A 25,202-nucleotide genomic window follows, 5' to 3' on the forward strand; every position below is an offset into this window, starting at 1 on the left:
GGGGCTCCATCACGTGAACCATGAGATGACCTGTGCCAAAATCAAGAGTCAGACGCTTAACCAACTGAGCCACCCAGGTGCTCCTGAATTTTTTTTAAGATTTTATTTTTAAGTAATCTCTACACCCAATATGGGGCTCGAACTCAAAACCAAGAGATCAAGAGTCGCATGCTCTACTGAATGAGCGAGCCAGGCACCCCCAGAAGGACAGAATTTAAGCCCAGGTCCAAATAACTCCAAATTCCAATTATTTCAGCCACTGTGTCAGACTGGGAAAGGAAGTATTTGGTGTCAGGAACACATCCATGCAGTTCCTTTCAGGTCATTACAATAGGTATTACTTGACTCTATCATTTCTGTATCAGAATGATTTTATTTTTCCAGGATAGAATATATTGATGTGGGGCACCTGGGTGGCTCAGTCGGTTGAGCATCCAACTTTGGCTCAGGTCATGATCTCATGGTTCGTGAGATCGAGCCCCGGGTCAGGCTTTGTGCTGACAGCTCGGAGCCTGGAGCCAGCTTTGGATTCTGTGTCTCCCTCTCTCTCTGCCCCTCCCCAACTCACGCTCTGAAAAACTCACGCTCTGTCTCTCTGAAAAATAAATAAAAGATTAGAGATGCTTTTCTCTCGATTTGTTCACCTTACTCTTGTCCCCCTCTACATAACTTTACATTTTATTGTTTCCTCTGGATTCAGCTCTTAGCACTTCTCATTATACAATACCCACTTCTATGGATCATCATTACAGCCCTATCTTCAATTGCATTTATGCACTAATAGCCTCTAAATGTCCTTCTCCCCGTTCTCTTGTTTCATCATCAGTTAATTGTACCATTGTACCTCTTGAAAATAGACTGATTCCTTACTCTTAATTGTAGCTCCTTGTCCAAGCCTCCTACACTAGCTTCTTGGTCTTAATTCTCTACCCTTCCATTTTATCCTCCACACTCAGCCAGACTTCTCTTTTTAAGTACAAATTTACTGTGATTCTCTGCGAAGCAAACCAAACCAAAAGAAAAAACAAACAAACGTACCTGTATGGTGCCTGCCAGAGCAAGTCTAGGCTTTTTAGCTCAGAAAACAACTGTACGAGCACAGGGTGACCCAGATTATATTTGTAGGGTCACCCCCTCTGTGGAGTCTGACCATGCATAGTTTCAGCTAGAATGAGATGCTGGTCTTTGGAAAAACAAAACTGTTGAGAACTGACCCAAGACTATGCAGTAATGCATAATTCTAAGATCTTTTCAGATAAATGAGGTATCTACAATGGTTAGGGATAGAAGGGCAACTACTCTCCCGCTGACTTGATTCCATTCCATAATGAAAGAAAATTTAGATAAATTCTGTTGCATATTCCTTTATTAACAAACAAACATGTAAGCCATGACAGACGTTTCAACTGTCTGTCATGTGTCTGAGTGTGTGTGTGTATTCCAAAAGACCTTACAAGAAAGTTTTCCCTGAGGCAAATATGACAATCTATCAGTGGCAGGATTAACGTTAAAAAAAGAAATTATATAAAAGTTTAAGGTATACAATGTGATATATATATTGTGTGTGTGTGTGTGTGTGTGTGTGTGTGTATATATATATATATATATATATATATATATAGAGAGAGAGAGAGAGAGAGAGAGAGAGAGAGAGAGATGTATACTTTGTGAAATGATTACTACAGTAAGGTTAGTTAACTCACCTATCACTTCGTATAACTGCTGTTTTTTCTAGTGGCATTTAAGGCCTAATCTCTCGGCAACTTTCGAGTATATAAAATATAGTATTGTTAACCATATTCACCATTCTGTATATTGTATCCCCAGAATTACTTATAGCTGGAAATATATACCCCTTGACCAACATCACCCCCTTCCTCCTAGCCCCCAACCCTTGGCAACCACCATTCTGTTCTGTTTCTGATTTCAGTTGTTTTCATTCCACATGTTAAGTGAGACCGTACAGTATTTGTCTTTCTTTGACTCATTTCAGTTAGCACCATGCCTTCAAAGTCTAAGTTGTTGCAAATGGCAAGATTTCCTCGGGGCGCCTGGGTGGCTTGGTCGGTTAAGCATCCGACTTCAGCTCAGGTCATGATCTCACCGTCCGTGAGTTCGAGCCCTGCGTCGGGCTCTGTGCTGACAGCTCGGAGCCTGGAGCCTGTTTCAGATTCTGTGTCTCCCTCTCTCTGCCCCTCCCCTGTTCATGCTCTGTCTCTCTCTGTCTCAAAAAAAAAAAAAATTTACAAAAAAAATGGCAAGATTTCCTTCATTTTTATGGCTGAGTAGTATTCCATTGTATATATTGACCACATTTTCTTTATCCACTCATACACTGAGGAGCCCTCATGTTGTTTTCATGTCTTAGCTATTGTGAATAATGCTTCAATGAACATTAGCATACAAATATCTTTTTGAGATAGTGATTTTATTTCCTTCATACATATACCCAGAAATGTAATTGTTGGATCATATGGTAGTTCTATTTCTAACTTTTTGAGGAAACCTCCTCCTGTTTTCCAATTACACCCTCACCAGCGGTATACAAGGGTTCCTTTTCTTCTACATCCTTGCCAGCATTTGTTATCTCTTGTCTTTTTGATGATAGCCATCCCTACAGGTGCGAAGTGAGATTTCATTGTGGTCTTGATTTGCATTTCTGTGATGAGTAGTGATGTTGAGCACCTTTTCATGTACCTATTGGCCATTTGTAAGTCTTTGGAAAAATATCTATTTGGATCTTCTGCCCATTTTTAATTTGATTATTAATATTTTTGACATTAAGTTGTATGAATTCCTTATATATTTTGAATACTAACCTGCCCCTTATCTGATATATGGTTTGCAGTTGTTTTATCCCATTCCATAAGTTGCTTCTTCATTTTCTTGATTGTTTCGCTTGCTGTGCCAAAGCTTTTATGTTTGAGGTAGCTTTTTTGTTTGTTTTTACTTTTGTTGCTTGTGCTTCTTGTATCATATCCAAAAAATCATTGCCAAGGCCAGTGTCAAAGACGTTTTCTATATTTTATTTTAGGAGCGTTATGATTTCAGTTCTCACATTTAAGTCTTAAGTCCATTTCATGTTAAAATTTGTGGATGGTCTTATGGACCCCATAAGACAGGGGTCCAACTTATTCTTTCTGATGTGGATATCGAATTTTCCTACTATTGGTTATTAAAAAGATTATCTTTTCTCCAATGAGTATTCTTTTACATTTTTTTAATGTTTTTATTTATTTTTGAGACGAGGGAGACAGAGCATGAGCAGGGAAGGGGCAGAGAGAGAGGGAGACACAGAATCCAAAGCAGGCTCCAGGCTCTGAGCTGTCAGCACAGAGCCTGACATGGGGCTCAAACTCATGGACTGTGAGATCATGACCTGAGCCGAAGTTGGACGCTCAACCGACTGAGCCACCCAGGTGCCCCTCTCCAATGAGTATTCTTGACCCCCTTGTCAAATACTAGTTTTCTGTAATATGCATGGGTCTATTTCTGGACCCTTATTTTGTTCTAATGGTCTATGTGTCTGTTTTCATACTAGTACCATACTGTTTTTCTTACTATAAATTTGCAGTATGGTTTGTAATCAGAAAGTATGATGACTCCTGCTGGGCTCTTCTCTCTCAACATTACTTTGGCTATTCGGGGCCTTTTTAAATTCTGTATGAATTTTTAAATGGTTTCTCCTCTATCTCTGAAAAATGTTGTTGGAATTTTGATAGGAATTATATTGAATCTATAGATGGCTTTGGATAGTATAGACATGTAAACATATTAATTATTCTGATCCATGAACATGGGATGTGTTTTCATTTGTGTCTTCAGTTTCTTTCATTAATGTCATAGTTTTTTTTTTAATTTTTTAATGTTTATTTTTATTTTTGAGAGAGAGAGAGGGAGAATGTGAGTGGGGGAGGGGCAGAAAGAGAGAGAGACACAGAATCCAAAGCAGGCTCCAGACTCTGAGCTGTCAGCACAGAGCCAGACGTGGGGCTCCATCTCACAAACCATGACATCATGACCTGAGCCAAAGTCGGATGCTCAACCGACTGAGCCACCTAGGCTCCCCGTATAGTTTTCAATGTATAGATCTTTACCGTTTGGTTGAATCTATTCCTCAGTATTTTATTATTTTTGATGCTACTGTAAATGGGATTATTTTCTTTCTTTTTTTTCCAGATAACTTGTTGTTATAATATAAAAATATAACAGATTTTTATATGTTGACTTTGTATCCTAAAATTTTGCTGTGTTTGTTTAGTAGGTCTAACAGATTTTTGGTGGAGTGTTTAGGTCTTATTATATGTAAAGTCATAACATTTGCAAAGAGAAAATTTTACTTCTTTCTTTCCTATGTAGGTGCCTTTTATTTCTTTGCTTAATTACTCTAGCTAGGACTTCCAGTACTATATTGAATAAGAGTGGTGAGAGTGAAGATCCTTACCTTGTTCTTAAGTTTAGAGAGAAAGCCTTCACCTTCTCTCCACTGAATATGATCTTAGCTGTGTGTTTGTCATATATGGTCTTTACTGTGTTGAGATATGGTCCTTCTATACTCAATTTGCTGAAAGCTTTTACAATGAAATTATAAATTTTTTGTCAACCTTTTTCTGAATCTATTGATAGGATCATTAATTTTGTATCCATCATCCTATTAATGTGGAATATCATGTTTATTTATCTGCATATATTGATCTATCCTTGTATCCCAGGAATAAATCCCATTTGACCATGTTGTATTATCCTTTTGAAGTGCTGCCTAATTTCATTTGCTAGTATTTTGTTGAGAATTTTTATATCTATATTCATCAGAAATATTGGCTTGTAGTTTTCTTGTAGTATTCTTATCTGGCTTTGGTATCAAGGTAATATTGCCTTATAAAATGAATTTAGGAATTTTCCCTCCTCTTCAATACTTTGGAAGAATTTGAGAAGGATTGGCATTAATTCTTCCTTAAGTATCTGGTAGAATTCACCAGTGAAACCATTTGGTCTTAAGCTTGTCTTTGTTGACAGGTTTTTTATTATTCCTCCAATCTCCTTAGTTATTGGTCCGTTCAGATTTTCCATTTCTTCAAAGTTCAGTCTTGGGAGGTTGTATGTTTCTAGGAATTTATCTGTTTCTTCTTGGTTATCCAATCATCCTTTGTATTTCTTTAGTCCCAATTATTATGTCTCCTCTCTCATTTATAATTGTATTTATTTAGTTTCTCTTTTTTTTTCTTGGTTACTCTAGCTTAAGATTGTCAATATTGTTTGTCTTTTCAGAAACCCAACTTTTCATTTCATTGATTTTTTTCTATTGTCTCTTTATTCTGTATTTTACATATTTCTGCTCTATATTATTTCTGTCTTGTACTAACTTTGGGCTCAGATTGTTCTTTTTTTTTCTAATTCCTTGTGGTATGAAGTTAGAGTGTATATTTGAGATCATTCTTTTCTCCCAGATGCAGGCATTTATCACTGTAAATTTTCCTCTTACAACTGCTTTGATTCATCTCATAATTTTGTTATGTTGTGTTTCCATTTTTGTTTGTCTCAAGATATTTTCTGATTTCCCTTTTTCTTTCTTCTTTAACCCATCACTTATTCGAGAGTGTGATATGTAATATCCACATATTTGTGAATTTTCCATATTCTCCTGTTATTAATTTCTAGTCACATATCATTGTGGTCAGAAAAGATACCTAACATGATTTTGTGGCCCAGCATATGATCTATCCTCAAGAATATTGATTCATGCTTGAGAAGAATGCATGTTTTGCTACTCTTGGCTGGATGTTCTTCATATATCTGTTAGGTCCATTTGGTCTGTAGTGTTCTTCAAATCTACTGTTTCCTTATTAATTTTTATCTCAATGATCTATCCAATATTGAAAGTGAGCTATTGAAATCTGCTAATATTATTGTATTGCTGTTCAGTTCAATTAATATTTGCATGAAATATCTGGGTACTCCAATATCGGGTACATATACATTTACAGTTGTTACATCCTCTTGAAGAACTGACCCCTTTATCACAATATAGTATAGAGTGACCTTTATCCCTTGTGACTATTTTCATTGTAAATCTATTTTATCTGGTATAAATATAGCCACTCCTATATTTAGTTACTATTTCCAGGAATATCTCTTTTTATTCCTCCACTTTCAGCTTATGTGTGCCTTTAAAGATAAAGTGAGTCTTGGAAGCAGCATATTGTTGGATCTTATTTTTTTTTTATCTCTTCAGCCACTCTTTATTGTTTGGAGAGTTTAGTCCATTTTCGTTTACATTGATTATTGATAGGTAAGGATTTACTATTGCCACTTTGTTAGTTATTTTCTGTTTGTTTTTTGTTGTTGTTCCTTTTTCTTCTTCCTCTCTTGCTGCCTTCTGTTGTGATTTTTTTTTAACTCATCTGCTTTAATTCCTTTCTCTTTAACTTCTGTGTAGCTACTGTAGGTTTCTTCTTTGTGGATACCATGAGTTTACATGAAACATCTAATAGATATAACAGACTGTTTAATTAATTAATTAATTTTTAATGTTTGTTTGTTTGTTTGTTTATTTATTTATTTGAGAAAGAGAGACAGAACATGAGCAGGGAAGGGGAAGAGAAAGAGGGAGACGTAGAATCTGAAGCAGGCTCCAGGCTCCAAACTGTCAGCACAGAGCCCAACACAGGGCTTGAACTCATGAACTGCAAGATCATGACCTGAGCCAAAGTCAGACACTTAACCAACTGAGCCACCCAGGCACTGCTAACAGACTATTTTAGATTGATGACAACTTACCTTCAATTGCATACAAAAAGTTTACAGATGGGCCCCTTGGGTAGCTTAGTCAGTTAAACAAGCATCAGACTCGGTTTTGGCTCAAGTCATGATCTCACAGTCATGAGTTCAAGCCTTGCATTGGACTCTGCTCTGACAGCACTGAGCCTGCTTGGGATTCTCTCTCTTACCATCTCTCTACCCCTCCCCGACTCGCTCTCTCTCTTTCTTTCTCTCTCTCTCTCTGTCTCTCAAAATAAATAAATAAACTTTAAAAAAAAAGTCTATACTTTTGCTTTCCTATTTATGCTGTTGTTGTCATACTTTACATCTTTTTATATCGTGTATCCATTCATACATTATTGTAGCTATAGTTGTTATTTTTAATTTTATTTTAATTCCAGTGTAGCTAACATATAGTGTTATATTAGTGTCAGGTGTACAATATACTGATTCCATAGTTCCATGTATTGCTCAGTGCTCATCAAGATATGTGTAGTCTCAGGGCGCCTGGGTGCCTCAGTTGGTTGAGCATCCGACTTCAGCTGAGGTCATGATCTCACTGCTGGAGGAGCGGGGCGTCCCTGCTGACCCGGGCCCTCCGTGTCCTATGAGGGCCCTTCCCTCCCTCCTGGCTGCGAAAGTCCAGGCTGCTTGCAGGCCTCTGGTTGATTTCCTGCTGAGCACCTGCAGGAGGCAGGGTCCCCCGTCCAGCATGACCCACACAGGTGACACCTTTAGGTCCAGAAGGGGGAGGGGCTTGGCTGTGCAACCTGAAATCATAGGAACACAAAGAAGGTATTTTTAAAAACTATGCTGGGGAACCTAAGTTGGTCAGTCGGTTAAGCGTCGGACTTCAGCTCAGGTCACAACCTCGCGGTTCATGGGCTCCAGCCCCGCAGTCGGGCTCTGTGCTGACAGCTCAGAGCCTGGAGCCTGCTTCAGATTCTGTGTCTCCCTCTCTCTCTGCCCCTTCCCCCATTCGGGTTCTGTCTCTCTCTCCCTCAATACTAAATAAACATTAAAAAAAAATTTTTTTAAAGATATGTGTATTCTCAGGGCTCCTGGGTGGCTCAGTTAGTTAAGTGGTCCAACTTTGGCTCAGGTCATGATCTTGCGGTTCCTGAGTTCAAGCCCCACGTTGGGCTCTGTGCTGACAACTCAGAGCCTGGAGCCTGCTTTGGATTCTGTGTCTCCCTCTCTCTCTCTCTCCCCCTCTGCCCCCCCAAAAATAAATAAAAATTAAATATATATATATATATATTTGGTAACCATCAATTTGTTCTCTATACTTAAGAGCCTGTTTCTTGGTTGTCTGTCTCTTTTCTTTTCCCTTTGTCCATTTGTTTTGTTTCTTAATTTCCACATATGAGTGAATCATATGGTATTTATCTTTCTCTGACTGACTTATTTTGCTTAGCATAATGCTCTGTAGTTCCACCCATGTTGTTGCACGTGACAACATTTCATTCTTTTTTTATGACTGAATAATACTCCATTATATATATATATATATATATATACACACACACACACATATATACATACATATATATACACATATGTATATATATGTGTATATATATATGTATGTGTGTATATATATATATATATATACACCACATCTTTGTCCATTCATCTATCAATAGAGACTTGGGCTGCTTCCATAATTTCGCTATTGTAAATAATGCTGCAATAAACATATGGGTGTGTATATCCTTTCAAATTCATGTTTTCGTATTCTTTGGGTAAATACCCAGTTGTGGAATTGCTGTGTCATAGAGTAGTCCTGTTTTTAAATTTTTGAGGAAACTCCATACTGTTTGCATGGTGGCTACACCAGTTTGCATTCCCACCAACAGTGCAAGAGCGTTCCCCTTTCTCCCCATCTTCACCAACACTTGTTGTTTCTTGTGTTTTTTATTTTAACCATTCTTACCGGTGTGAGGTGATATCTCATGATAGTTTTGATTTGCATTTCCCTGATGATGAGTGATATCAAGCATCTGGTCATGTGTCTTTTAGTCTTCTGGATGTCTTCTTTGGAGTAATGTCTGTTCATGTCTTCTGCCCATGTTTTAATTGGATTATTTGTTTTGGGGGGCATTGAGATGTGTAAGCTCTTTACACATTTTGGATACTAACCCTTTATCAGACACACCATTTGCAAATATCTTTTCCCATTTTGTAGGGTGCCATTTAGGCTTGTTGATTGTTTCTGTTACTGTGCCTAAGTTTTTGTTTTGATGTAGTCCCAATAATTTATTTTTGCTTTTATTTCCCTTGCCTTAGGAGATATATCTAGAAAAATGTTGCGACAGCTGATGTCAGAGAAATTACTGCCTATGCTCTCTTCTAGGATTTTTATGCTTTTAGGTCTCACATTTAGGTCTTCCATCCATTTCGAGTTTACTTTTGTGTATGGTGTACAAAAGTCGTCCAGTTTCATTGTTTTACATTTCGCTGTCCAGTTTTCCCAGCACCATTTGTTGAAGAGGCTGTCTTCCCCGCTGCATATTCTTGCCTCTTTTGTTGAAGATTAATTGACCATATAGCCATGGGTTTGCTTGGGGGCATTCTATCCTGTTCCATTGATCTATATGTCTAGTTTTGTGCCAGTACCATACAGTTTTGATCACTACAGCTTTACAGTATAACTTGAAATCTGGAACTGTGATACCTCTACCTTTGTTTGGTTGTTTTTTTTGTTCAAGATTCTTTTGGCTATTCAAGATTCTTTTGTTGTTCCGTTCAAATTTTAGATTATTTGTCCTACTGCATTTCTATTCGCCAGTAATGAAGCAACAGAAAGAGAAATTAAGAAAGCAGTCCCATTTACAGCTGTACCAAAAAGAATAAACTTACCTAGGAATAAACTTAACTAAGCAGGTGAAAGACTATACTCGGAAAACTATGAAACACTGGTGAAAGAAGTTGAAGACAACAAATAGAAACACATTCCATGCTCATGGATTGGAAGAGAAAATATTGCTGAAATGTCCATACTGCCCAAAGCAATCTACAGAATTAATGCAATCCCTATCAAAATGCCAATAGGGGCACTTTGGTGGCTTAGTTGAGAGTTCGACTTCAGCTCAGCTCATGGTTTGTGAGTTTGAGGCCCACATCAGGCTTGTTGCTGTCAGCACACAGCCTGCTTCAGAAACTCTGTCCCCTTCTCTCTCTGCCTCTCCCCCACTTATTCTCTTTCTGTCTCTCTGTCTCTCTCTCAACAATAAAAGAAACATAAAAAAATAGTATTTTTCACTGAACTAGAACAAATAATTATAGTTATTTTTAATATTCTTTTCATGAACTTTTATACTAGAGCTATAAGTGATTTTTTTTATCAGTTTTTCAAAGTTTCTCCAGTCGTGTAAAGCTCAGACACATTAAGATTAGTCAATATATGGGGTACCTGGGTGGCTCAGTCAGTGAAATGTCTGACTTCGACTCAGGTCGTGATGCCATGGTTCGTGGGTTCAAGCCCCGCGTCGGGCTCTGTGAGGACAGCTCAAAGCCTGGAGCCTGCCTCAGATTCTTTGTCTCCTTCTCTCTCTGTCCCTCCCTGACTTGTGCTCTGTCTCTCTCTGCCTCTCAAAAATAAATAAATGCAACAAATAAAAAAGATTAGTCACTGTATGTGATTTACACTGCCATTACAGTATTAGGGTGTTCTGGATTTGACTATATATTCGCTTTTACCATTGAGTTTTATATGTTTAGGTTTTCACGTTCTTACTTAATGTCCTTTTATTTCAACTCAAAAAACTTCTTTTGGCATTTCTTGTAAGGCTGGTCTAGTGGTGATGAACTCCCTTAGCTTTTGTTTGTCTGGGAATGACTTTCTCTCTCCTTAATTTTGAAGAACTACTTCAAAATTAGTATTTTGAATACAAAATATAGTATTCTTGTATTCTTGGTTGACGTTTTTAACTTTCATCGCTCTGAATTTTTTACCCCATTCCCTCCTGTCCTGAAAGGTTTCAACAGTTCAGTTTCTTTAAGATGATTATTTTGAATTCTCTGTCAAACAGATTGTAGATCTCCATTTCTTTGGGGTTGGTTAATAGAACTTCATTAGTTCCTGATTCTTCATGATCTATGTACCCTTGCATTGATGTCTGTGCATTTGAAGGAACAAATACCTGTTTTAGTCTTTACAGAATGATTTCAGCAGGTGAAATCCTTCTCCGATCTGTTCCCCAAGCCAGTGGGATTACCTCCAGAGTTGCAGCCATGCTAAGTTGGAGCCAGTTTTGAGGCTCTTGCTGGGTCTGCAGCAGGGTCCATTTTTGGAAAGCTTGTTACCAGGGGCTCGGGTGGGCTAGGATCTTCTTTGGCACCTGGGCGTATGGACCTGCCTCTAGGATCCTGCTCAGCAGGGCAATGCTTGGATAATTGTTTCAGGGTGCATAGTTGGGTCTTTAGTCAGTGGCCCTTTTACCACGGTGTGGACAGATGTGACTCCCACCAGGTCCCTGGGTGAGCAGGACTTGCTCTGGACCATGGCTGAGGGGATTTATGCATGGATGTTTTCTTTGTCCGTTTTGCTGATGTCATTCCTGTCGTTCGTTTTTTTTGTTGAATATTGCAATCAGAATCGCTTCAAAGTCATGGGAAGAGTAAATCAATGACTGTATTTGAATTTGTGCAAACTATTGCAAAGAGTACGTACACCAGCTGTTTTCCATCTCTGCAGTGAACAGAATTCCAGTCGCAGGTTTCAATTACAGAAAATAAAATTTAAAGAATAAAGTTTAGAATAAGAAATATACTCTTGCAGTACCCTCTTATGATTAACCATTTTCAAGCTATTTATAAACTTATGTTGAATTGAAAATATCACAGACCTTTTCTTTAAAAACCTTAGCATAATTTTGTTCTTCCTATGGTTATAAAAATGTCAGTTTTTTGAAGTTTCTCCAATCACATAAAGCTCAGACACATAAAGATTAGCCAGTTTATGTGCTTACAGATATTAAACAAAATCGAAGACATGTTACCCAAGATTCATATTTGTCTGGTAATTGGGAGAACAGAAGAAACCTTACAATATAAATGATTTTGAGTCAGAACACACTGCTGAATTTAGTATGGTATCTGGCACGACGTTTGCAGTCTGGTAACTTTCAAATCAGGAGTTTGCTTCTGGTAGTAAATAAATGCTTAGCCCATTACTGCTCTGACATCGACTCTGGGGAAAGAGAGGAATTAGATATCAATCAAGTGTGCCGTTGATTTGAAGATGCAGATATTCGGAAGGGGCTTTTGGGCCACGTTTCCTACCAAGATTATCTGCATGTGAGCAACTTCTTTTGACCTGAGAGATATTAGGTTAACTACTATAAATTTGTCCAGATGACATAAAAAGATAGAAAAGTGACTGAGGCTTTAGTACCAATTACTGAGGTTTATTTAGGCTTAATATGGTTAATATATATATTATTCTAGGCAAGAATCTATTTTCTTTTTGATGGAAGTGTGGGGCTTCAGCTTTTTTGTTTAGAGTACATCCCCTGTAAGTATTTGCCCCATTTACGATGGACCCAATGCTGCAGTGTTTAGTTTTTGTTGTTCTCTGGTCAGTTACCGTCAGCTGACTGCAGTTCTTTGATACCTTTGAGCCCTCTGGATGTCTATATCCTGTCCTAGAGCAGAGTTCCTCAAAGTGTGGTCCCTGGACCAGCAGCAGCATCACCTGAGAGCTTGCTATAAATGCAAATTCTCAGGACTTAGTCTAGAAATATTGAATGGAACACTCAGAAGGTAGGGCCCAGCAATCCATATTTACCAAGCCCTCCAAATTGTAGTCATTCATACTCAAGTCTGAAAACCGCTTTTTCAGAGGAGTTTACAAGGACTCTAAAGTCTTCTGTGGAGCCACAGTGAGCAACTACAGTTTAAGACTATTCCAAAGGGACCTTGCTAAATGCTGACCCCACAGCTTCTAGTAATTCCTTGAGGAGTCCAGGCAGCATGGGGTGTATATCTCCAAAGCCACCTCTCCTAGGAAACAGTCCAGGTCTTGAGAAAATCCCCACACTGGCTATTAAGATAGAAGTCATGTGATACCCAAATGAAAGATTATTCATTTATTTAATTAACACGCTCGGTTTGAGCATCTACTAAGCCCTAGTGACACATGTCAGTCAAGGATATTGTAGTCAAAGAAAAAAGAAGAGATGTGAGCACAATAATATCATACATGAGAAAAGAGATCACCTCCAAGTCAAAGATGTCAGACTCAAATTCAAAAGAAATTCACTACAGATCTAGCTGCTGGTTTTTGGCAATGAGAAGCCATAAATATTTTCCAAGATACTAAAAACATAATCAGTGGTGATATTTGGAAAGATAAATTTTACAACTGTATGTGGAATGGGCCAGAAGGAGAAAGAAACAGAAGGAAGACCTACTAAAATAGAATTATAACAGCTAAGAAATGAGTAGGACCCAACCTGGGTTGGAAATAGAATCCAAAGGACTTTTACCAATGAATGCCTATGATATTATCAGTAATTAAAAAGGATAAGCGGAACATACATCTGACATTTGGAGAATAAAGAAGTAAGATGGTAATGTTATTAACCTTACAGTGAAATAAAAGGTGAAGAACAGAGCATGAGATCAGAAGCATGTTGGGGCGCCTGGGTGGCGCAGTCGGTTAAGCATCCGACTTCAGCCAGGTCACGATCTCGCGGTCCGTGAGTTCGAGCCCCGCATCAGGCTCTGGGCTGATGGCTCGGAGCCTGGAGCCTGTTTCCGATTCTGTGTCTCCCTCTCTCTCTGCCCCTCCCCCGTTCATGCTATGTCTCTCTCTGTCCCAAAAATAAATAAAAAAAAAAAAAAAAAAAAAAGAAGCATGTTATGTTGTCAGCATCCAGATTAAGGGGTCCAGGTTACAGGTGAAAGTGGGGTATAGTAGCTAGTTCTTGAGAAGGAAAACAGGACTGTACATCTAAATTAGGGAATTATCTATAGATGTGATTATTGATGTCAAAGGAGGAAAAGAGATTTAAAATTTTTTTCATATTTATTTATTTTTGAGAGAAAGAGAGTGAGCAGGGGAGAGAGGCAGAGGGAGAGGGAGACACAGAATCCCCTCTGAGCTGTCAGCACAGAGCCCCACTCCGGGCTTGAACTCATGAACCATGAGATCATGACCTGAGCCAAACTCAGATGCTTACCTGACTGAGCCACCCAGCAGCTCCAGGAAAGGAGGTTTTTAAGGGAAAGTAGGCTGAGAGACAAATGAAGCAGATCACAGAAAACATCTTGAGGAACAACAGCATTTATGAGTTGTAAGAGCAATGTCCATGGAAGAGGCAGAGAAACAGTATCGTGTAAGCAACAGTGATATCAAGCTGGAACTTACCAGTATCATTGGACCAGTTGTTTTCATCTCTTCTGAGTGCTCTCTTCTTATTGGTGTTCATATTGATATGATTTTCAATTTTTTGTCCTTTTTTTTTTTTTTTTTTTTTTTTTTTTTTTTTACTTTTTAAGTTTGTTTAAATCCAAGTTAGTTGGGGCACCTGGGTGGCTCAGTCAGTTAAGTGTCCGACTTTGGCTCAGGTCATGATCTCACGGTTTGTGAGTTCAAGCTCCGCATCGGGCTCTGTGATGACAGCTCAAAGCCTGGAGCCTGCCTCAGATTCTTTGTCTCCCTCTCTCTCTACCCCTCCCCCACTCTCTCTCTTTCTCTCTCAAAAATCAATGAACATTAAAAATAAATAAACATTAAAAAAATAAAAAATATATTCTTTAAAAAAAAATTCTAACGTTTATTCATTTTTGAGAGACAGAGAGAACAGAATGTGAGCCGGGAAGGGGCAGAGAGAGAGGGTGACAGAATCCAAAGCAGGCTCCAGGCTCTGAGCTGTCAGCACAGGCGGGGTGCTCGAACTCACTGACTGTGAGATCATGACCTGAGCTGAAGTCGGACACTCAACTGACTGAGCCACCCAGGCACCCTCCAAAAAATAAAAAAATGTTAAAAAAAAAAAATAAATCCCAGTTAGTTGACATATAGTGTGATAATGATTTCGACAGTAGAATTTAGTGATTCAGGGGCACCTGAGTGGCTCACTTGGTTAAGTGTCTGCCTCTTGGTTTCAGCTCAGGTCATGAGCTCACAGCTCATGGGTTCGAGCTCCACATCAGGCTCTGCGCTCGCAGTGTGGAGCCTGCCTGGCACTCTCTCTCTCCCATATCTCTCTGCCAATATGCTGCTTGCACCCTCTCTCCCTCAAAATAAATAAACTTAAAAAAATTGTTTTAAAAGGGTAGAATTTAGTGACACATCACTTATATATGACACCCAGTGCTCATCCCAACAAGTGCCCTCCTTAATGTCCATCATCCATTTAGCCCATCCCCTCACCCAACACACCTCCAGCAACCCTCAGTTTGAGAGAGAGAACATGTGCCGCACTCAAGCAAGCAAGGGAGGGGCAGAAGGAGAGGGAGACAATCTTAGGCAGGCTCTGTGGCCAGTGCTGAGCCCAAGCCAGAGCTTGATCTGCCCACCATGAGATCATGACCTTAGCCAAAATCAAGAGTTGGTCAGTTATCATATCGAGCTCCCCAGGTGCCCCTGATTTTCAAGTATTTTTAAACTTAAAGAAGGTAAAGGGCTAGGAATGAGGATCTAGTCATTAGGCTCCCCAGAATTGGGCAAACTTCAACATGTTATAGTGCCTTGTAGCAAACTGGAAGAGAACAACTTCTAAGAAAAAAATAGTATATGCATGAAATCATTCTCCCATCCACAGTCTGGTTTAAGGAACACTCCCTTTGGGCCATGACCCCTATACTACTCTTAGCAACATGTTTGTCCCCTAGAAATAAACCATTGAGCTGTCTACATCGCCTACTAGATTGGAAGCTACCGATTAATATTGTAAAGAAAGACTTATGTCTCATAGATATGGCTTGTGAATATCTAATGCATGGAAATTTTAATTAAATATTAACTGGCATTACATACTAGCTTTACTATGTGCTATTTTCTATGATTTCTTATTCAACTAAACTGTTTACATCGACATACTATAGCAAATATAATTATTACTTTTGGTGAAAATGGAATTTTATTTATAATACGTAGAGCTATTTCCTGGTTGAAGAATAAAGAAAATACCAAGTATCAAAACATGGCATGTTTGGATGATTGCTATTTTCTAGACTTTTTTCCAACCTGAAACCTGCTTTATTTTTTTTAAAAAGTCTTCTGTATCTAAAGATTTTCATTCAGGTATCCCATAGTGGAGTTGTTAGTTTCTTACATACCTGTTTTAACTTCAGATACAGTTAACAGTTTTCTGAGTTTGCCCTGACAAGTTTTACTTATAGAATGACTTCTAGCTGGCTCAGGACTGTCAGACTACTGAAATGAACACACCCATATGAATCTCTGAAAGTGAGCTATAGTGTCACCAAGTCAAAAGGAGTGTCTCAAAGCCACCCAGAGCAATGGTCAAGGATGTCCATCTATCTTTGATGTTTTATGGCCCCAACGTTTTAAATTTTCTGGGCCAAATACAAAGCTCATTTTGTTCTGAAATTTAGGAATGTTTCGATTCAACTTGATCTGATAACTGAGTAATACGCTGACAATCATCAGGGAAGTACAAAAGAGAGCTAAGGATATTGATATTTGGTAAGCTCAACATACTGATAGTATTTAGAATTGAGGTGAATTATGAATCCGGATAATCACGTTCTGAAAAGGCAACTGATGAATGAAAGACTGTCCAGAAGAGAAGTGACTTATTTTAATTAGAAACAACCAATATGAAATTTGGGATGTTTAATGTTAAACAATTAAGATAAAGATAATGCATGATAGTAGTCATCAAATATTTAAAGAGTTTCCATGTAAAAAAGGGGAAAGAATGAGGAAAGAAACAGATTTGAGAACTAAGTTTCATTCACTTATATTGTAATTATTTTTTATTCTTATCGTCAAATAATAAAAAATATCTGGCAATATTTTACGTGTGAGATAAACAGAGATCAGCAAAAAAAATATGGCTTTCTAAACTAATTCAGTATAATAACATTCTCATTCCCCAAATCCAAGAACTGGCTCCCAGTAGAAAATTAATAATTCCAAGCTTTTATTTTCTCCCCAAGAGAATCAATACAGTACCCACCATCAAAATATCATTCCTCTATGGTCAAGCCAGGTGCAGTTTTCTTTTTCTCAGCAGAGTAAAATGACCAAAGGCAGGATTAGTTGAATGTACAGTTATTTAGAGTAAGAGCATAGTACTCAGTTATGTGCCTTTTATAAGCAGTCAAGATGCTCCATCATCCATGCATCAAAAATGTCCGAAGTTAACATTTCATTGCTCTTGTTGTTGATTTTGTTTTTACTACTGTCCTCACAACAACAACAACAAAAATAAAAATGTGAGTTTGTAACCTTCAAATTAGTTCCAGAATATTTGGCATTATTGACTTCTTATTGGAAATGAATAGACTTCCGTCTTTGGTCTCCCCGAAGCAGAACATTTAGAGATGTTTTTGAAAAGACTTGAATGTTTTCATGTCCTGTTGTTTTCTGTGGAATGTAGTGCCTTCAACTTTACTCTGTAATGTTTTTGACAGACAATAAAGATTATGATGCCTATTTATCATACACCAAAGTGGATCCTGACCAGTGGAATCAAGAGACTGGAGAAGAAGAACGCTTTGCTCTTGAAATCCTACCTGACATGCTTGAAAAGCATTACGGATATAAGTTGTTTATACCAGACAGAGATTTAATCCCAACTGGAAGTAAGTTAATGTTTTCAGTTGAGAGTGTGCATATTCTTGGTCTGTCTGTGTATCATCATTTTTTAGGCAGAATTTTAACTTTTGGTTCTCTACATCAAAAACTGTGTCTATCAGTGTCTCAAGAAAGAAATGTCATTATGTATTCATATGAAACTTAATTTTTGACACCCCTGAGGAGCCACTTTCATTGTTCTGTAAAGCATCTCATTTTATGAGCCTTGACACTTAAAGACACAAATGGGAGATTTGTAACTCGGAAAAATATTTCCAACATTGAGAAAAGCAAAGCCCGCACTCTATTCAGCGTGGTCATTGGCCATTGTCATCTTCTCAAGGTATTACCCACCGAGCAACAATTCTCATTTAATGTGTGAGAGAGAAGCTACTGGGGCCTTCGGGGCCAGGTGTTTGAGGCACTCATTCCGATAAACTCTTCTCTCTTTTATAGCCTACATTGAAGACGTGGCGAGGTGTGTAGATCAAAGCAAGAGGCTGATTATTGTCATGACCCCAAACTACGTAGTCAGAAGGGGCTGGAGCATCTTTGAGCTGGAGACCAGACTTCGAAACATGCTGGTAACTGGAGAAATCAAAGTGATACTCATCGAATGCAGTGAACTACGAGGGATTATGAACTACCAGGAGGTGGAAGCCCTCAAGCACACCATCAAGCTCCTGACGGTTATTAAATGGCACGGACCAAAATGCAACAAGTTGAACTCTAAGTTCTGGAAACGTTTACAATATGAAATGCCTTTTAAGAGGATAGAACCCATTACACACGAGCAGGCTTTAGATGTTAGCGAGCAGGGGCCTTTTGGGGAGCTGCAGACTGTCTCGGCCATTTCCATGGCCGCGGCCACCTCCACAGCTCTAGCCACTGCCCATCCAGATCTCCGTTCCACCTTTCACAACACGTACCATTCACAAATGCGTCAGAAACACTACTACCGAAGCTACGAGTATGACGTACCTCCTACCGGCACCCTGCCTCTTACCTCCATAGGAAATCAGCATACCTATTGTAACATCCCTATGACACTCATCAACGGGCAGCGGCCACAGACAAAATCGAGCAGGGAGCAGAATCCAGATGAGGCCCACACAAACAGTGCCATCCTGCCGCTGTTGCCAAGGGAGACCAGTATATCCAGTGTGATTTGGTGACAGAAAAGCAAGGGACACCCCGTCCCTGGGAGCTTGAGTGGAGTCTGCAGTCCAGTGCCTGGAACTAAATCCTCGACTGCTGCTGTTAAAAACATGCATTACAATCTCTAGAACACGAGGAAAAACAGGGTCTTGTACATATGTTTTTGGCAATTTCTTTGTAGCATCAGTGTCTTCCTGTTTTACCATGTCTCTTATCATTACATTTTTTGACTTTGTTTTATATGTCATTGGAATTTGTAAATTTACATTTTTTTAAAGAAGAGACTTATGTATAGATAGAAAACCCTTTTTTGCTTCATTAGTTTAGTTTTAGAATGGGTTTTATTTTCTTTCCTTGCTTTTCTTTTGCTTTTAACATTTCCTTGGGGTGCTTGGACAAATCTATCCGATGGGACAAGGAGCACCGGATCCTCTCTTGGGTTCTGCCTGGGATCAGCAGGGCCGTGTGGGCCTCCGGAGAGCAGTGCAACGAATGCGGGCCTTGCCATTTGGGGAAAACAAAAAAAAAGATAAGAAGAACACTCGTTCACAGGAGGGCCCCGCCGATCAGAGCCCTGAATCTCTTCCTTGTCCCACCTCATTCCCCACCTCTACCCTTCTAATGGCGGCATGATGTGTAAACTCTGAGGGGTGGGGGTGGGTCTAACTGTCTTAACGTTTAATTCACTGCTCGTCAGAATACACTCCAGACCCAGAAGTGTGCTAGTCACTTGACAGTGACCACTACAGAGCGCTCAGAAGAGAAGATCAAGGGCATGAAAATGGGGGAGAGAGTGTTGTTTCTGTTTTTAAATGAGTTGATGTACCCTTATATAAATATATATATATATATAAAACACACACACAACAAAACAAAAGAAACAAAAGACAAAAAACACACAAAAAAAAACAAAAAACAAAACAAAAAAAAAAAAATCAAGCCCTATATTTGATCACTTCCTGGAAAGGCATGAATGTGTTTGTGGCTGTTTTTGTTTAATATTCTACTTCCTCTTTTCCCTCTATAATTTTTCTGCAAATGAGATTATGTGCAAATGCCAGGCAAGTTAACTCAAAAGGGTGAATCAACACCAGTCGAAATGAAATTTACATTGAAGGCTTCCAAACCAAAGGGAAGGACAGGATGTGTCATCAAATATGTTTTGTCACCTTGTATGATACAAAATGTTATTTTCTAAAGAGTCAGAACAGATCTGTGAAACTTATTATGGGGTCCCCTTGTATTTAAATGTTAATTCACTGTATTTAATTTTTAATGCTACATTCAGAATCAAGTGTTCGGTTTCAGTTTGTGAACATAAGCAACGCTTATTACTATCGAAGTGTTTATAGAAGAACTCAGGAGGTCAAGCATATGAGTACCAACAGAAATCGATATTTTCAAAATAAACATTATTTACGCAAAATAGTTTTTAAATTAGATGAGAAAGTGTTTAAAATAATTTTACTGTATAAATAATTAGTTTTATTTTAACTGTGTAATTCTATCTTTCAGAAACAGAAAGCTGATGCTCCCAAGAAATTCATCCCTTACCGTTTAGCTTTATGTTTGAAACCAATGGCATAAGCAGCTAATACAATATTCATGGTGAAGATAATGCAAAATCAATCATCAAGGAACTTGCAGAGGGTGGAATTGTTAAAGGGAAATATTACCTACGTAGCTTTTAGTTAACAACAAAAAAATCGATGTGCCGAAAACACGAATATAGAACTACGTTACTTTAGTGACTCCTTGTAGAAACCTCCATTCCAGTCATCGTCTGTGGGCTCGTGTAGTGACTGTCGTATGTTCGGTTTATTCCTACCACCATATAACGAGAAAACAATTCTACAGTGTGGGTCGCAATACTAAAGGTGTGAGTTGGCCACAAAAAAAAAAAAAAAAAGGAAAAGAAAAAGTGTAAACTTCGAAAGAGTTCATTTGGGAGGGTAAGATCGAATTGCAAATGTATGAGATGAGCCTAAGAATTCTGCAACAAGGCAAAGGTCTCAGTATTTGTGTGACAAGGTAAAGGAGCCCTGGGATGTGCAGTGCTTTTTATTTGCTTTAAAATGTTTATTTCCCTGACAAGTCACCCAGGGTCCTTCTCTCCAATCTGTTCTTCATTCCCATGCTCCCCTTGGACCTGTGTCACTTTTTCACAAAGCAGAACGGAAGCTGCAAGGACACATATACTTTGTCAGCTTTGCACATTGGGTTATTTTCAGAATCCAAGAAGGCCATTGTTTCCTTTGTACTATGGACACCTGTCAGGGACTGGTGCCAGTGAACCTCACTGGCCTGGATTCCACACTCCCCCAGTGCTCAGAAAACTGCAAACATGGCAATGGCCTGGTTGATTTCTTTGTTTTTTAATTTTTCTTAAGTGCACGATGGAAGTGTATAGAGGAAGTAATCAGACCACAGTCATATTTTAGGCATCCATAGGTGTTAATTTAGCTGCATCGGGAGTACATTTTTTGTTCTATTTTTAGTGTAGATTTAAGCACTTTGAATAGCATGATTCAGGGATTGATGGGTAATATTTGATATTCTCACAACTTAAGAAACTTTTCTTTCCTCTAATGCTTTGTCATATTTTTTAAAAAGAAAACAAATGGAGAAGAAGCTATCTATGGCTTTAGTAACATTCCTCCCAAGTATTCCTCTATCAGCTCCGTGTGAGAACAACTGAAGGATGCTGTCATGTGTTCACGTGCTCTATGTTTAATAAAAGTTATGTTAGAACTCACAATAAAAAGAGAACAAATGTATTTTCCCTAGTGCTTAGGTTTCATCCTTCTCTTTTTTCGGTGGGCACCGTGGGGAATGAGAACATCCTAGTTGTAAAAATACAGTTGAAGGTGTGAATATGTTAGCCAGGCTGAGGGAGAGAATGGGCTTCTGGACTTGGACACATGTGATGTTTGATATTGCCTGTTTTTCATCATTCACTGCTCGGGCTCCGAGTGACACGTTATGGATTCAAAGTCCATCTGGTTCTTTAATGTAAACTCTACTTGCTGCCTATGAGCGTCCTACCCTGTATACTGGTGCTCAAATCTTCGAGTATTTAATTTGTATTTCATTCCTTAGATTTCCTATGAGCAGAGCGGAAATTTGTATCTCCTGCAGCCAATTGATTTAAGTTTAGATCAATTCTGTGAAATAAATCTAAGACATGATGAGTTAAGAGTCCTGAACCTACTATATCTCTGTAGCTGAACACCTGATTGTTCCAAGAGTCAACCATTTTTGGTTTATTACTTTCTTCATAATCTATATATTTGAACCCTATCGACCTAATCTTCCATATCGGACACGCTTCTTCCTTATTTCATTATTTAGCATTTTATAACGAGAGCAAATATTAACTCAGAGCCAATCCCTAAACTCTAAGTGAGTTTTGTTTATCCTAGAATAGTCATTAACTTTGACAGATACCATTTATGTAAATTAAGATCACCATCTCTAGGAAGACATGAATTCATATGTTTGTAAATTATGCTCTGATTCTGGAATGATACCATAGTTCTCCTTTTTCCAAGAAGTATTTTTTTGCATCTTGTGCTTCATTTCTTCTTTTTTTTTCTATTTACCTTAAGTTTGTCCTTAGTCTCAGAAGAAAGCTTAGTGAGATCCAAAGGAGACCATCGCTGTTGCACAGGTGAAATGACTGAATGGAATAAGAGAATACGCAGGCACGGAAGAGGAAAACCCCTTACTGTCTCTGATCTGAATGTCCTCGGCCATCATTCCCATCCTTGTCGTAGTTGATTCCGAAAGGTGAAATATTATTAAATGGGTTAGAAATCCCACCTACGGGCACCTATTCCCTATCACTGAACAACATTTTTAACAGTACCTCCAGCATTACAAAGAGGTGATGAAGCAACTGACTTCCCTAACAGGAGGGGCGTGTCCATGGAAGCAGAGCTGTCTCTCGCTTTATGCTGAGCACTTCCCACTTTATTATTCTGAGCAAAGAAAGTCGTTGATAGCCAAATTTTGATTATCCTTGTCAACAGACCTTAAACTTAGGTTCACGGACACTTTGAGTCCATAAAAAGGATTGAAGGAAATAATGAAGGCCTTGAGATTCCGGACAAAATGGTGAATGTGTGCAAAACTGGGTTTTCCCGGATGTGTGTCTCAAAGACATCCGGCTTCTGAAAAGCTATTGATGTTTGGATTTAGGGCATAGTCTCAGAAACTGTCATTGGCGTAAAGCATCTATCTTGCCAGCTTTGCTATGCCTACTATTCCTCACCTTCATTCATGGCAGTTCAGGGAATGATTCCCGTTCTTTTAACAAACGGAGGCAGTTCCTCTCCCAACGTGACCAGACTTTGTGGGAGACTTGGTCTATCGTGAGAACAAAATGGGTAGGACGGCAAGTAATTTGTGCCCGGAGAAATGAGAATTGACTCGATTACTCTGATCGTTTACTCATTTCCTAAGTTACTCAAAAGATAGTTTTGGAGGAATGTGAAACGTGACTTGGCATGATGCCTTATTTCTTGAAACTCCTTTATGATTTGAGTTGACTCATGTTTCCCACAGCAAAACAAAGAAGAAATAGTCCGGTACCAGAGTAAAAGAAACAATCATTTGACGTGTTTTTCCAAAGAGACTTCATTTCCTTGTGCCAGGATTTAGAATTGGTTATACGCTTGATTTTCAGCAATTGTGCTTTTGCCAGTTTCAGGATTTAAGATATGACTTTGGAGCAATATGATGAATGTTAAGAAATCGACTGAAGTGAGGTGGTGATTTAGTTTTGCTTTTTACTCAGGACTGGCAGTGAGGTGAAAGTTTGTGCTATTTTAATAATGACGATACTGTCACAACGAGCTGTACGACCTGAGTTTGAGTAAAGAGAAGGAGGAGGATGATGACGATGATGATGAGTTAATCTCAGTCCTAATCTCGTGTGTCTTTTCATCATCAGACTTCAGTCATGCATTAGAAAATGCCCTAAGAAGGGACTCAGTTCTCATCTTCCATCGACTATCATTTCTTTATTCCAGTCTCACAATAGAAAACATCTCTCTATTACAGACAAGTAAGATATATAAAAAGAACATTCTCCTCCTGCCCTTTAGTAAATGTCCCTCTGAGTAGTCTCTGAGTCCACTGACAAACTCCTCTTTCTGAACTGTTCATTGTATTTAGTGAAGTAAGGCATTGTTGTTTTCCTACCATTCACTGCATTCATTGATGCGTCCCCCCGGGTCCACAAGCCTGAAAAGTATTCTCTTTCTTAACAAAGGCAATCACTCTAAATCATTACACTGTGTTCCCTCCACTACTAAATGAATAGAAACCGAAGAACTGCACATGAACTTGAGACTATTATGTGTAATATTGATGTTGTGTAAATTTCAATCTTCATAGTCCAGATAACCTTAAGTTTCAAAGGGCATGCTGGTCATTAAAAAAAAAAAAAAAGATTTAATGTAAAATGACATATTACATAGTGCATGAACATGTGGCAAAGTAATTTGGATCTATCCTTACTAGTCAATGAGAGACTAAATTTGGGGAGATCAGCTGTGAGTGTTTTAGGTTAATTCTCACCTGGGATGAAGACATCTTTATGTTAGGATACATGGACCGTTGTCCAAATTCCTTGCAGCATATGCTCCTGGTAACTAGAATTTTTAGTGTGTTCTTTCCGCCAAAGTAGTGGAGATATGTTCATATAACCTGCTATCGAATTGTAAAAACTTTTACATTTTCAGAGTTTGAGGGAACCCAAGTAGGAAAGTGAATTTAGTCATTTTCCTCTGCTGGTGTTCAAGTCAAATTTTAAACTCAGACACTCTCAGATATGTTCAACAGTCAGTAAAAAGTGCATTTTACATAGTGTTTCCCTTTAGTTTTGCCTACCCTCTTTGATTTTGTACAATCTAGAATGTATGTAACTCACGCGTAGGTGATGGAGGCGCTCTTTTTTTTTTCTTAGAATACTTACAACTATATATTTGGTTTTGCTTTGACTAGCAATAGGAAAATAGACAAATACACGTGTAAAAATGAGAAATTTTAAACTTGAATTATAATTTGTGTTTTATAGTCGTTTCATAAGTCTGTTGCTCTCTATGAGTATGCTCTCTATATATCCTGTAAAAATAAATTTATATGTTACATAGAAATTCAAGAAATTAAATTATTTATTAAGCTACAAATGTTTCTTCTGGTTTCTACCTGATTATAGCTGAAAATAAATTAAATAATGTGTTGTTGGAACATATGTAAGTACCTTCGTTAATTTGATAACTCTTGTTAAACTTTTCTTTCCCTCTCTGTTTATGTCTCTATAAGCTTATAATTCTTAGACTTAATTCCTATTATGATTGTGAAGAAAGGACTTAAGACATGGCCAAGTGGCTGAACAAAAAGAAAACCTTGTTAAAAAATCAAGTTCACGTACAATCCCTCTTCTGTTCTTCACTCCGGGATTATGGAGAGGTTTGAATCACAAACTTGATCACTTAAAAGT

The 25,202-nt window shown here is 38.4% G+C and overlaps 1 protein-coding gene across 1 annotated transcript in view; it reads left to right on the forward strand.

Moving 5' to 3' along the window:
• IL1RAPL1 (interleukin 1 receptor accessory protein like 1) overlaps positions 1-24,949 on the forward strand; it is a 1,366,342-nt gene extending 1,341,393 nt beyond the window's left edge. The window contains exons 10-11 of the mRNA XM_058713829.1: positions 17,374-17,544; positions 17,993-24,949. Of these exons, the coding sequence (XP_058569812.1) occupies positions 17,374-17,544; positions 17,993-18,711 (890 nt within the window). The 3' untranslated portion in view covers positions 18,712-24,949. The remainder of the gene's footprint in view (positions 1-17,373; positions 17,545-17,992) is intronic.
• The last annotated feature ends 253 nt before the right edge of the window (positions 24,950-25,202 follow it).

This window comes from Neofelis nebulosa, chromosome X (assembly GCF_028018385.1).
Source record: "Neofelis nebulosa isolate mNeoNeb1 chromosome X, mNeoNeb1.pri, whole genome shotgun sequence".
Taxonomy (NCBI): Eukaryota; Metazoa; Chordata; class Mammalia; order Carnivora; family Felidae; genus Neofelis; species Neofelis nebulosa.